This window comes from Portunus trituberculatus, chromosome 46 (assembly GCF_017591435.1).
Source record: "Portunus trituberculatus isolate SZX2019 chromosome 46, ASM1759143v1, whole genome shotgun sequence".
NCBI lineage: Eukaryota > Metazoa > Arthropoda > Malacostraca > Decapoda > Portunidae > Portunus > Portunus trituberculatus.
This window is the reverse complement of record NC_059300.1, coordinates 15,881,418-15,896,347: the sequence shown is the minus strand read 5'-3', so window position 1 is coordinate 15,896,347 and position 14,930 is coordinate 15,881,418. Positions and strand designations below refer to the sequence as shown.

At 40.0% G+C, this 14,930-nt stretch overlaps 1 protein-coding gene across 1 annotated transcript in view; it reads right to left on the bottom strand.

Moving 5' to 3' along the window:
- Positions 1-14,930, bottom strand: part of LOC123519806 (AF4/FMR2 family member lilli-like) — a 215,282-nt gene that overhangs the window by 58,314 nt on the left and 142,038 nt on the right. The window contains exon 5 of the mRNA XM_045281324.1: positions 9,899-10,749. Within this exon, the coding sequence (XP_045137259.1) occupies positions 9,899-10,749 (851 nt within the window). The remainder of the gene's footprint in view (positions 1-9,898; positions 10,750-14,930) is intronic.

The following is a 14,930-nucleotide window of genomic DNA, read 5'->3' as shown; positions in this document are numbered from 1 at the left end:
GAGGAGATGATGAACCGGCTAGACTGGATTTGGTGTTAACAAGAGAAGTGTACCTATGTGGAGATATACAATACAAATGTCCTTTGGGAAAGAGTGATCATGTGGTTATGGAAAAGCACATAGCAACAACACAGCGAAGGAAAGACGAGATATACAGGAGTGGTAGATTGAATTATAGAAAGATGGACACAGAAAGTTTGAAAAATTATTTCAGAAAATTAGATTGGGAGGAGATGTTACAAATCAGAGAAGTGCAAAAAATATATGAGATTTTATGAAATATTATAAAGAAGGAGTTATGAAATTTGTACCAAAATATAAACCGAGAGAGGAAGGAAGAAAGGATTGGTTTAATGCAACTTGTGTTAAGGCTAAGGAAAAGAGATGTGGCTTGGAAAAGATGGAAAAGAGCAGGAATATACTAAATAAGGAGAATTATAGAGTGGCGAGAAATGAGTATGTGAGGGTAAGGAGGAGGAAGAAAGAAAATTTGAAAAGATATTGTAGACAAGAGTAAGGAACATCCAAAATTGTTTTACAGGTTCATAAATGGTAAACTTAAAAAGAGAGTCCATTGAAAGATTAAAAGGAGAGCAAGGGATAGTAGATGACCCTAAGAATATAGCGGAATTGCTAAATAATAGGTTTCAGCAAGTATTTACTGAAGAAACAATGTTTGTAAAGCCTCAGAATGTACAAGGAAATGTGCACATGGATGACATTAAGATACCTAAAAGGAGTTATATAAAATGTTGGAGGAACTTAAAGATGATAAAGCGATGGGACCAGATGAAGTTTCAGGAAAATTATTGAAGGAGTGTAGAGAAGAATTGATTGATCCATTATATGATATTATAAGGTGTTCATTAGAAACAGGGAAGTACCAGTAGAGTGGAAAAGAGCTGAAGTGGTGCCCATTTATAAGGGAGGCAGTAAGGAAGAGCCTCTTAACTATAGACCTGTGTCTCTAACAAGTGTGGTCGGTAAGATTTGTGAGAGGGTGATAAAGAAATATTGGATACGGTTCCTGGAGGATCATAAGTTATTATCGGATCATCAATTTGGCTTTAGGAAAGGGAGGTCATGTGTAACAAATCTACTGAGCTTTTATTCAAGAGTGGTTGACAAAATACAAGAGAGAGAGGATGGATGGACTGTGTATATTTGGATTTAAAGAAAGCTTTTGACAAGGTACCTCACATGAGACTGCTATGGAAATTAGAGATTTATGGAGGACTGAAAGGAAAAGTGTTAAAGTGGATGGAAAACTACTTGAGATGGAGGGAGATGAGAACGGTAATAAGGGATGCAAAGTCGGACTGGTTGGTGGTGGAGAGTGGAGTCCCACAAGGCTCAGTGCTGGCACCAATACTTTTCCTTGTATATATTAATGACATGCCAGAGGGAGTAAACAGTTATATTAATTTGTTTGCGGATGATGCGAAGTTGTGTAGGTGTGTGAAGAGTGAAGAAGATTGTGAAATTTTACAGGCAGATCTGGATAAGATTTGGGAGTGGAGCAAGAGGTGGCAAATGGAATTTAATCTGAGCAAAAGTCATGTGATGGAGATGGGAAGAGTGGAAGACGGCCAAGAGGGTCATATAAGATGGGTGAAGAAGTAGTGTTGAAAAAGGTGGAAAAGGAAAAGGATTTGGGAGTGATAATACAAGACCATGGGCAGTTTGAGGCTCATATTGATAAGATGTTTGGAGAAACGTATAATTTGATAAGAAATATTGGATTAGCCTTCCATTATATGGATAAAGATATGATGAAGAAATTAATTAGTACGGTAATTAGACCAAGATTGGAATATGCTGGAGTGGTTTGGTCCCCTTATAAAAAGAAGCATATAAGGAAGTTGGAGAGATTGCAGAGAATGGCAACAAAATGGTTCCGGAATTGGCAGAAATGACCTATGAGGAGAGATTAAAAGAAATTAATTTGCTTACCTTGGAACAAAGAAGAGAAAGAGGAGATTTAATACAGGTTTATAAACTGTTGAACAGACTGGATGAAGTGGATAATGAGCAAATGATGTTGAGAGAGGAAAACTTAAATAGAACTACGAGATCGCAGAGTAAAAAGATAGCCAAGGGAATATGCTTGAAGGATGTGAAAAAATATAGTTTCCCACGAAGATGTGTGGAGGTGTGGAATGGTTTGAGTGAGGAGGTGGTGTCAGCGAGGAGTGTGCATAGTTTTAAAGGAAAGTTGGATGTGTGTAGATATGGAGACTGGGCCACACGAGTATGATACCCAGGCCCTGTAAAATTACAACTAGGTGAATACAACTAGGTGAATATACACACACACACACACGGCAGCTCAGTGGTTATAGCGCTGGCTTCACAAGCCAGAGGACCGAGGTTCGATTCCCCGGGCGGGTGGAGATATTTGGGCGTGTCTCCTTTCACGTGTAGCCCCTGTTCACCTAGCAGTGAGTAGGTACGGGATGTAAATCGAGGAGTTGTGACCTTGTTGTCCCGGTGTGTGGTGTGTGCCTGGTCTCAGGCCTATCCGAAGATCGGAAATAATGAGCTCTGAGCTCATTCCGTAGGGTAACGTCTGGCTGTCTCATCAGAGACTGCAGCAGATCAAACAGTGAAACACACACACACACACACACACACACGATGCGAAACTGTGCAGAGTCATTAAACAAAAAGAGAATTGTGAAATACTACAGGAAGACTTAAACAAGATCTGGAAATGGAGCAAAAAATGGGAGATGGAATTCAATGTGGACAAAAGCCATGTCATGGAAATGGGAAAAAGTGAAAGACGACCAGTGGGAATCTATAAGATGGGAGATGGAGTAGAACTAGAAAAAGTAAAAAAGGAAAAGGACTTGGGAGTGACAATGGAAGAAAATAATCAACCGGTTAGCCATATTGATAGAATTTTCAGAGACACGTATAATTTGCTAAGGAATATTGGAGTAGCATTTCACTATATGGACAAGGAAATGATGAAGAAATTGATAAGTACTAAAATAAGACCTAGATTGGAATATGCAGGAGTTGTGTGGACTCCCATAAAAGAAACACATAAGAAAATTAGAGAGACTACAAAAATGGCTACAAGAATGGTTCCAGAATTTAAAGGGATGGCATATGAGGAGAGACTAAAGGCAATGGATCTACCAACCTTGGAGCAGAGAAGAGAGAGGGATCTGATACAAGTTTATAAATTGATTAACGGAATGGATGAAGTGGATAATGAGAAACTGATCCTGAGAGAAGAATATGACTTTAGAAGCACAAGATCGCATAGTAAGAAACTAAGGAAGGGACGATGTCTGAGAGATGTTAAAAAATTTAGTTTCCCGCAAAGATGTGTTGAGACTTGGAACAGTTTGAGTGAGGAAGTGGTATCAGCAAAGAGTGTACATAGTTTTAAAGAAAAATTGGATAAGTGTAGATATGGAGACGGGACCACACGAGCATAAAGCCCAGGCCCTGTAAAACTACAACAACTAGGTAAATACACACACACACACACACACACACACACCATTTGTATTTACCTACAACTAGGTAAATACACACACACACAGCACGGTCGGCTCACAACCAAGAGAGTCCGGGTTCGAATCCCGGAGAGCGGCAAGGCAAATGGGCAAGCCTCTTAACCCTTAAAATATGGAGAGATGATTTACTTTCCATCTGTTACAGCTGGAAAAAAATCACACCTGTCAAAAATGAAAAAAAGTTTTTTTTTTCCTTATAAAAGCATATTTCTCTTTGTTATTCTGAGTACAACAATGTAGTTTTTAACATGTTATGACCTCTGAAAGCAAAGTTATTGCATATAAAAAAATTCTCCCCGAACCTGTGGCAGAACCCGGCGCTAAGAAATACCACCCCAAAACTCCGATAACACAACACGCATGCTCATGCTCTCTCTCTCTCTCTCTCTCTCTTTCCTTTCAGGTATTTAATTTTGATGTACAAGTAGGAACTTTTGCACTTTCATGTCTTGAAAATGTAAACTCAGATATATGAAATAATGTGCTAAACAGGAAAAGAAAAAGACACTACATATTATAAGTACACTAATACTTCGCTTAACAAATGTTCATCTAACGAATTTCCAGTTTAACATACTATATAAAGTTAGACCAAAAAGTCCACATAACATACAACCACATCCGTTTTAGCGAATTTTCTGGGTTTGAATTTGCCGGGTGAGAAACCGAACGCGGCAGCTTTGCTGTGATTGTTTTGCTCCCCGCCTGTCTCTAGCGCTCCTGGAGCTGGATCCAAGATTCTTAAACAAGCTCAGAGCAACCTCCTGCCGTGAAATGGCTTCCATGAACACTTGGAGGGACGGTGACGAGATTGCTGGGAACACCACCTCTGGAGGTGGTGTTACTGTCTTATATATGCATTATGTTCACAAAACAACATTTCTATTAGCTTTTTACAAACCTTGCCCCCAAGAAAGGATTGTTTTGTAATGCATAAAGTGAAATCTTACATGGAATACCAAAAAATAAAGCAGAGATGATGAGATCGGCCACAGACGGCAGAGACTCCGTCGACTTGGCCGCTTCTTCTTCTTGTGACCTTTTCAGCTTGGCTACTGCAGTATTTCATTAGTAATTCACTATCACTCACTACCACAGAGTCCAGGTTATCCTCATGGCATGAGCGTATATGAATACTAAGATATGATATCCATTATAGCAGGCAATAGAGGAGTGAAAACAAATTTAATATCGTGTTGAAAGACAACACGCCAAGCTAAAAAGGTCAGAAGAAGAAGAAGAAGCAGCCAAGTCGCCGGAATCTCCGCTGTCTGTGGCCGATCTCATTATCTCTGCTTTATTTTATGGCGTTTCATGTAAGATTTAACTTTATGCATTACAAAACAATCCTTTCTTGGGGGCAAGGCTTGTAAAAAGCTAATAGAAATATATATATATTTTTCTTTAAACATTTCCTGCATTGAAAATAGACAATAAATACTGTTGAATCCATATGAAAATGTCGACATAGGGAACGGCTATAAGACACAAGCTGGACTTCCGTTCGGACCTTTTACTTGGGGGAAATTTTAAGAACTGGACCTCAGTGACTTTTAATTGAATACCCCTGGTCTATAGTGAGACTGCATATGTAAGGTGTAAGGCAGGGTGCTCAGATGACACGTTTATGATGGGGAAGACTTTTCTATAAAGAACACACTTTGATTATTACCTCAATGACAATGTGAAACATAAATTAGAAGGATTTCATAAATAATTCTGGAAACACACTAAAGTGGTACTTCGACATACGATTTTAATTCGTTCCGTAATGATCGTTGTACAGTCATACCTCGCCGAACACGAATCTCGCGTATACACGAATCGGTAAAATATACCATATTTCGCCGAGGACGACTTTGACTCGCGATTGCACGATTTGGTCCCCATTTGAATCTCCCGCTGGTCCTGTGTTACTGTCTTATAAATTATATGCATATATGTTCATAAAACAACATTTCTATTAGCTTTTTTACAAGCCTTGCCCCCAAGAAAGGATTGTTTTGTAATGCATAAAGTGAAATCTTAATGGAATACCAAAAAATAAAGCAGAGATGATGAGATCGGCCACAGATGGTGGAGACTCCGGCGATTTGGCCGCTTCTTCTTCTTCATGTGACCTTTTTAGCTTGGTGCGTTTTCTTTCACCACGATATTAAATTTGTTTTCACTCCTCTATTGCCTGCTATAATGGATAGCATATCTTAGTATTCATATACGCTCATGCCATGAGGATAACTTGGACTCCGTGGCAGTGAGTGATAGTGAATTACTAATGAAATACCGCGGTATTTCATTAGTAATTCACTATCACTCACTGTCACGGAGTCCAGGTTATCCTCATGGCATGAGCGTATATGAATACTAAGATATGCTATCCATTATAGCAGGCAATAGAGGAGTGGAAACAAATGTAATATCGTGGTGAAAGAAAACACGCTAAGCTAAAAAGGTCACAAGAAGAAGAAGAAGCGCCAAGTTGCCGGAGTCTCCGCCGTCTGTGGCCAATCTCATCATCTTTGCTTTATTTTTTGGCATTCCATGTAAGATTTCACTTTTTGCATTACAAAACAATCCTTTCTTGGGGACAAGGCTTGTAAAAAGCTAATAGAAATATATATATATATATATATATATATATATATATATATATATATATATATATATATATATATATATATATATATATATATCTGTTTTTACCCATGTGGTATGTTGGGGATCAGTCCAGAACGCATCCCCCCTATTTCCATTATTTTCTATGGGAAAATTACGTCCGCTTAACGAATTTCCACTCTATGATCAGCTTTGACACCCCCTATCCTGTTCGTTAAGCGGAGTATTACTGTACTAGTACTGTAGTTAAATAAAATGTGTGTTTAGTACTTCATTTATTGTTTTTTATTCAGTCTTTTTGGTAAAAAAAAAAGAGTTTTTTGGGGGGAAAATCTGGGAACGTAACCCCTATTTTCCCATAGGGCCTATTATTCCCCCAAGACGAATCTCGCTGTGCACGATGAGCTCAGAAACATAACTGTCGTGTTGGGCAAGGTATGACTATGCGAGGTATGACTGTATATCAAAAAAATCGTATATCAAATAAATTTTTCCCATAGAAATTAATTGAAATACAATTAATTCATTCTTGTGATATGAATTTACCCCCCACCCGAAAAAAAAAAAATATGCTTAAAAATACCAACAAAATACAGATTTAATATAAGATAATAACAATGTTTATTGTATGCATGATATAAATTAACTATAGTAAGCCCCCACATTTAGCGATCCTATTAGTCTGCCGAAACCATCGCTAAATTGGAATTTCGCCAAATTTGAATGCTACTTTAAATAGGGAAAAATACCAATCAGTCTTTCGTCCGCCAAAAGTCCCCATTTCGAGTCCCCATTTACAGCTGCAACATCGCCACCTTCACAAGAATCAGCACCCCCCGAACCACTAGTGGAGGCCATGGTAATAGCGAGGATGGGAGCACAAAAAATGAGTTCACACGCTGGATTAAGACACACAATAGCTCGTGTCGAGCGGGAATGCCAGAGGCACTGTGGGGCTGATGTCACAGCTAAACAGACACGCGATTGGCTCAGAGCGAGCGGGAGGCGGGACAATTGGCTCAGAGCGAGCGGGAGGTGGGACAGTGTAGCACGGTACATTCGCTAAATATGAGAGAAAATCGCTAAACTTGAGGGCCTGGCCTTTTTCCAGACAGTTAAATAAGGGTTTCGCTAAGCTGGATTTCGCTAAATTCGGGGACTTACTGTATATTGCTCAAAATAACAACTTGACCCGCAAAACTCAGGACTCATCGATAGGCATTCATCACGTAAGGCACGGGGCACGTCGATAGACGTTTAGGCTTTTTATGGCTATATTTTGGCTATTTTCTTCCCATTTTCTTTGCTTGTGAGCTGGCAACACTCATCAGGAATAAACATATGCTCTATGTCACTGTGTCACCAACGATAAATGGTAGGAGTGATCAACAGTGATTTCATTGTGTCTGATTCCGCCACCTCTCCCGCGTGCCTTACTTTTATACCTTGGGTCTCTTACCATGTTACGGGGAGACAACTTTTGAATGAGAGTGGTATCAGAACAGGAGCGAGAGAGAGAGAGAGAGAGAGAGAGAGAGAGAGAGAGAGAGAGAGAGAGAGAGAGAGAGAGAGAGAGGATACAAGGGGCCCATTTTCTCGCGCTCTAGCCAAGGCCGCTGAACCCGATTGGACGCAAGACCACGTAAACCGATGATACTACCTCATTCAACCTGTGATATTTTGGTAACCATGACATCTAGAGACTTCTGGTTTTTTGCATTGCAAAGAGGAGAGTTGCTTGTGGGCAGAAAACCATTTGTACTCATTCGTTTATTTAATTTCTAAGTGTAATCAGTATGTGAATACAGGCTATTTTGTGTGTTTCTCGCCAAACTTTTACTTATGGGACCCCTGATCTTGAGTTCACAAAACTTAATAAAAAATACACACTGCCGAGGAGCAGACACATACATGCACAAAGTATGAACAACGATACACAATGTGGGCTGAATGTTCGGATGGACGCTGGTAGCCGAGCGATCGCTGCGACACCTACCGACGGCTAATCATATCTTAAAAATATTGTCATATTTCAAGGCGTAAATGATATAAAATTTTTCGTCGTATATCAAAAAAATTGTATCTTAGGGCGATCGTATATCAAAGTACCACTGTATATAGAAACTATATAATACTATGTAAAAATAGAGGGAGAGAAAGAAAGACAGAGACAAAAGGTAAGGAAGTGAAGTGGTATTAAAGAAAGAAGAAAAGCCCATGATCTGTTGAGAGGTGGAAATAGTGTGAGGGTACTCTACTCTGATACTGATGATCCCTTGTCTTCCTCCCTTCTTTCCTCACCTCAGCAAGGTCCTTCATACACTATTAAATGATTGTTAAGTATGTCACTGCACCACATGGAAATCGGCCATTACATAACAGGGGAAGCTATATCTATAATTCACCACTGTTTGTAAGACAAATTTTTATTACAATACACTTCTTAAATAATGATTATCTATTTCATTTCAGCACTAAGCATAGAATAAGTTGGTTTGAATGTTCAATTTTTTTTTTCATTATTAAAAGAATAAATTACTGAAAAAGGGAAAGGAAGGGGGTTAAGGGTCTTGCAGACAAACCGTTTTCAGTAACAGACAACCCCTTACCCCTAAAGTGTCCGTTATCATGAGGTACCACCGTATCTCCTCAGGTTCCCTTAACTGGCATAGATGAAATGCCTAAGGCACCTCCTCTTCAAAGGATCCAGAGTGATGTTTGGAGAAATAGGACAAGATACAGAAATAAAAATGTGATTGGAGGAGCCCAATGGAGAAGATAGGATGACAATATAAGTAGAAGGATTAGAAGTTAGGAAAAGATCAAGGATAAAAGTAGGGTGTTGCACCAGTTGCTTAAGTCAGGGCTATACCCTGTAGGCTCTGGAAGCATCCAGAGGGGCAATAAGGAAAAAGGGGCCAGAAAGAGGGCCACCAATAGGACATCACAACCAATACAAAAATATTCTGGGACTGAGAATTTCAAATTTCAGCATGAATGAATCTAAAGACATACTATTATTATTAATGTCCATTACATGAACAACCAAACAATCTTAAAACTATATGACTGTGATTACTGTACCCTTATATTCATAATTATATAATGTCCCGCCTCTGCACTGGATGTGAAGTGATCATGTACAAACTTAAGAATTGGTGGGAACAGTCAGTCAGTCAGTCAGTCAGACAAAAGCTAACAGATAGTAAAGCTGTTTTAGTCTTAAGTTACTAATAGTTGTATTCAGTTGTTTGTGTTTTTGTGGGTAGGGGGGTCCAGTGGTGTGAGAGATAGCCAAGAGGGCAGCAATCCAAAAAAGTTTGGAAACCACTACTCTAGGTCATGAAAGATAGCAAAGTTGAAGGCTAGTTCACCAGGATGGTCAGTGAAGAGAAAGGATAGCCAAAGCCAAAACTGGTGGTGAACATTGAAGTCTCCAGAGGAGTTAGGTGAGAAGTAGACAGCACAGATAAAATTATTACAGAGTGACTTGTAGCCAGATGGTGAAAAAACTCAGAAGATTCAAAAGCATGGGTATGAGAGCAGGTCAAGCTGTAGCACACATAGATGTAACATCCAATTTTGGAACAAAAATGAGGATAAAGAAAGTAGAAGAAAACAGAAATGGGGCTACTGTTAGTTGCCTCAGACACCTGTGTTTCATTGAAGAAAAAAAACGTAGGATGTACTAAATGGATTAACGCATGAAGACAAACTAATACTACTACAGACAATGCCATTTGATTTACCAGTTATTGTCCCAGGCTGCAGACCTCCCTCGATGTAAGAGTCCAAGGAAGCTTTCAAGACCTGTATTTCCATCTTGGCCTGGTGCAAATCTGCCATTAGTTTTCGATTACTGGCTTTAGTCACATTTAGTTCTGACACTAAGGTCTGAATAAATCTCCACTGTACCTCTAATGCACTGCTCTCCTCTGTTTCCCCTTCACTCTGTCCACTTTCTTTAATATTGTCCATAACTCCACTTTCTTTGGGTCCTACAAGGCAGCCTCCCTTAGATCTATGCTTTGTCCCTCTTCTTCTTGGGGAGTTGAACAGTCCTCCAGAATATCTCTGGGCTTCAGTAATGCATGGCTCACTCATATGTCGGCTAATGTCTCTATTCCTCTTAATTGGTTCCTGATTTCCCTCTGGGAGAGGAAGGCTGCTGTAGTCTATCACACCAGACAATTTAGAATCTTGAGACCCCATGAAAGCAGAGTTCTCAAGTTGGCTTTCTCCAGTGTTACAAGTAATATAATGGCTAGTGCTTGGTGACATGACATGGTTGCCTTGGTCAGCTGCTTGTGCTGCCAAGATGCAAGGGATGGCACTATATGAAGGAGATGTGCCCAAAGGAAAGAGGTTGCCATTAAGACCTGAAGGATTTGAACTGCCATTTACTCTAGGGGTAGCAGGCAAGCTATATGAATGTTGTTGTTGCTGTTGTTGATACTGATGATTACAATGGTGTTGTTGTTGGTGGTGCTGCTGTTGCTGTTGTAGTGGCAGCCTCCTATGATGCCTACTGAGGTGAGGACCAGGACTCGGGCGAGCACTGCGATGCAGCAAATGGAAGTTACTCTCTTCCTCCGTTTCACTGTTTGAAAATAAAGTGAAGATACATTACATTCAATTGATGCTCATAACACTTACCTATTCATCTATTATAATACTGCTTTTATATCATGCTGGGTTTGAAATGTGAACAAATTATTGAAAAAGTCAACACTGGAAAATTTGCAGATTTTGGAAGTTATAAAAGTTTGGAATTCTAGATAAAAATGATCAGCCAATTTAAAAGTCATCATTATTTCATTCAATGTCCTTATTTCCTTTTATGGAGGTGAACATGCATGTGTTCAGAGCAAAACATTGCTCTCCTCTGATAAGGAGTAAGTCTACTCTTGTTTTGGAGAGATTTTCCTTTCAAAAGCCATCATTGATCAATAATACAGAAGTTCCCTCCAAGAGGCTGAGTGCACCCATGTGAAGCAATTCCATTGTATGGATGCATTTCATAATGGAGGTTGAGGTTTCCACATTTCTTAACGTGGGATGTTAGCAAACAGAGAGGGACCAAAATCAATTTTAGGGAGTGATGAAAAATGCTGCATACATAGTAATATTATAATGTCAGGTGTCCCTCAAAATAAAAAAAATAAAAAAAAATAAAAATAAAAAACTTTTGAATAAGTCTACTTTTATCTGATATTCTTCAATCTCTTTTCAGCTATTAAAGTATTTCAGTAAATATTGAGGCAGAGCATTACATTTATTGTTTTTCCTTGTTACTGGCATTCTGGAAAATTAACAATTTATGCTATCTTCATAGTAATATTGCAGCTGTACCCTCTGGACTTCATAGACTTGACTACATTTGAGTAATGAGGTTAGAAAAGATTAAGAAATGCTGCTGCAGATCATGTTACTATTAATGGCACTCTTGGAAAAAAATAATAAACATGTTTTCATTTTATACGACCTGGTTTGAGGTTTCTGTTGTTTCATTATCTACTTTATATGAATAAATAATGAAAACACACAAAAAAATCCCACCAATCTTGTTTTAAGAGAAACCACACTTTTACAAGTACCATTGAAAAGATAATTACATATCCATATTAATTATTAATATTTGGGTGGGACAGCTAAATCATTCTCTTGATCCTAAACCAACATGTTAATTCTATTCACTTTATTTTTACTTTTCTATGTAAGATGGGAACTGTCTGGCAACAAAAACTGTGATTGGAAAAAAAAAAAAAAAAAAAGGCCCACTGAGGAGCCAGACCCCAAACAAGATCAAAAGACTTACCCAAATGCATGCATGAGATAAATGTCTTGAAACTTCCCTCTTAAATGTGTTCATCATAGAAAGGTGGAAATACAGAAGCAAGCAGGGAGCTCCAGAGTTTACCAGAGATAAGGATGAATGACTGAAAATACTGGTTAACTCTTGCATTAGGGAGTTAGGGAGGTGGACAGAAGAGGGATGAGACTAAGAAGAAATATATGGGATGGCCTCACAATTACTTCTCCGTAAATTGGACGTCATTCAAAATTCAGCATTCCATATCGCACAGGGAGCATTTAAGTTCTCCCCAGTCTGCCCCATTCAGGCAGAGGCTTCCTCCCCTCTCTATCATACAGATGCTCCACCTTCCTTGTCTGGACCTACACCCACCTTGCCTCCTCCCCTAGGTGTCATGCCCTCCGCTCCCTCCTCCTTTGGCACAGCAGGGAGCCACTTCATGACCCCTTGCCATATCAAGCCCACACACCCTTTGTAGACAGAGCCTTCTCCTTCTTTGCAACTCTCTGGGTTACTCCTCCCCCTTTCCTCATTCTTGAAAAAACTTCTCTGGGCCCTTGGTACCCTCTCTCTTCCTCAGTCTCTCTGTCCCTTCAGACATCTACACAATGGTCCAAACCCGGCTGCCTAGTGCAGGGCAGGACCCTATTCACCTCACTCCTCCACTCACAGTACCACAACCACTTCCACATCTACACCACCAGCTCCCGCCTCACTAACCCTCCATCCGTCGGTGCAGCCATTTACATCCCCGCCAGGTCCCTTGCCACTGCCTCCATCATTACAGCAGAACTGTTTGCCATCAAAGAGGGCCTTTATTTTGCCACCACCCTTGCTGTTCCTTGTTAAATAGCCCTCTTCTCAAACTCTCTCTCTGCCCTCCAAACTTCACCCTCATCATCCATCACCTCATCCTCCACCTGACCTCCCTAGGACACAATATCCACCTTCAGTGGGTGCCCTCCCATGTCGGTGTCATGGGAAACACAATGGTCGACAGGGCAGCAGCAGGGGCACACACACATCCCTCCCCTATTGACTTAGCCACTTACCAGATTGACTTCCTAACTGACCTCAAGACAGCCTGCAGGCAACATTGGGACACAACGTTGACTGATGCCTTACAGCACACCTCACTGGGACACATCAGACAGGACACATGACACCACTGGTGGACCTATTCCCCCAACCGGGCACTGGACACAGCAGTCACCAGACTGAGAATTGGCCACACCCACCTCAATGCCCACCTGCACAGGCTGGGCATGACCAATTCTCCCCACTGTCCTTGGTACTCTACACAGCCTGACACCCAAGAACGCCTGCTACTGCACTGACCTCGTCACCACTAACACCGCGTGGCCCTCCTCCACTCAGTATCGGCTCTTCAACCACACAGGCAAACACTGACTGACCCCCTGGGTGGCTCCACATATCCCAATCTGGCTTTCAAGACTCAACCTCACCAGGACCTTCCTAGAAAAAACAAACCAGCTCCACCACATTTAACCTAAAAACATAACCACTGCATACTGCACCTTTGGGGCACTAGAGGCTGTGACACACAGCATGCACAGCCCCAACAAAACACCAAGAAGACAAAGACGAGTCTTGTGCAGCAAGACTGGGAGGAGGGAAATCATACAATTAGCAAGATCAGAGGAGCAGTTGTCATGAAAATAGGGATAGAAGATAGTAAGAACTGCATCACTGAATGGGTGAGAAAGGGGCTGAAAACATTTAATCAGAGGAGTGGAGTTGATAAGATAAAAAAAACATTTGATTCTCCATACGTGATGTATACACCATCCAGTAAAAGTCCAAAAGTTCATAATCCAAAACTTCAGAAGGCATGAAACTCCACAATTTTTCTGACTGATAATTAATGTTGAATATACTGAGTTTTATTTAGAAAAAAAAAAATAAATAAATAAAAAGCCAAGAGTATGGCAAAACTGTATGGAAAACCTTGTAGGTATTTGTTTAGTGGCGTCAGTTTGAGTTTGTGATTGCACACACCACCCTACTCCTAGGCTTTCTCATACTTCTATACTGCATCCACAGATAGTTTGTACGCCAATATATCTCTAATGCACCAATCACCACAATAAAATTGAGATATGATAATCTAGAATAGTTTTCTCATACCCTCCTCCTCCCCTTGCTCCTTCTCCCACAAACATATAGAGATATACAGTGGATACCCATTACTCGAATGTCAGAAAAAAAATGCCTGATAGTCGAACGTCCACACACGTGGTTGTAAACAAAGGCTCCCTGGCATCTCCCTCTCCTCCGTCAGCCAGTTGTGTCTTGTGCTGCCAGTCATCAGGATAACATTCTCCTGCATGCAATCTGTAGTTTTTCATTTATAAATTTACATTAACACCAAAGCCTTATTAATTGTGAAAATATCTAGTAATCAAACGGCCGCACATCTGGTTGTATACAAACCTCTTCTCACAGCCATCACTGTACCGTTCTGATACCATATTACTGGTAATGCCAGTAATACCGTAATAACAGTACACCAGATGCAGGTGCGTATTCCTAGTCCTGCCACAGTATTGAGAAAACAACATTCTTCTGCGTTCTGTCGGTAGTTTTTCATTTAGAAACTTACAATGGCACCAAAGAGGCTTATTAGTGATGAAAATAAGGAATTTGATGAGAGTGCAAGTATTAGTGAGCCACAGCACTCCATTAGTGGATTCACAAGAATCACACCAGGAGAAAAATTACAATGACTTTTCATGGATAGTGACTGGTCATCCCATGACCTCCCTCCTCCTCCACACCCTTCTCCCTTACTCTCCTAAGTTATCCATCACCAGCCTTCACTTACGGTATGTACAAATCAAAATTGTAAAAAAAATCAATAAAAAAAAAAAATAAAAAAATATATATATATATATATATATATATATATATATATATATATATATATATATATATATATATATATA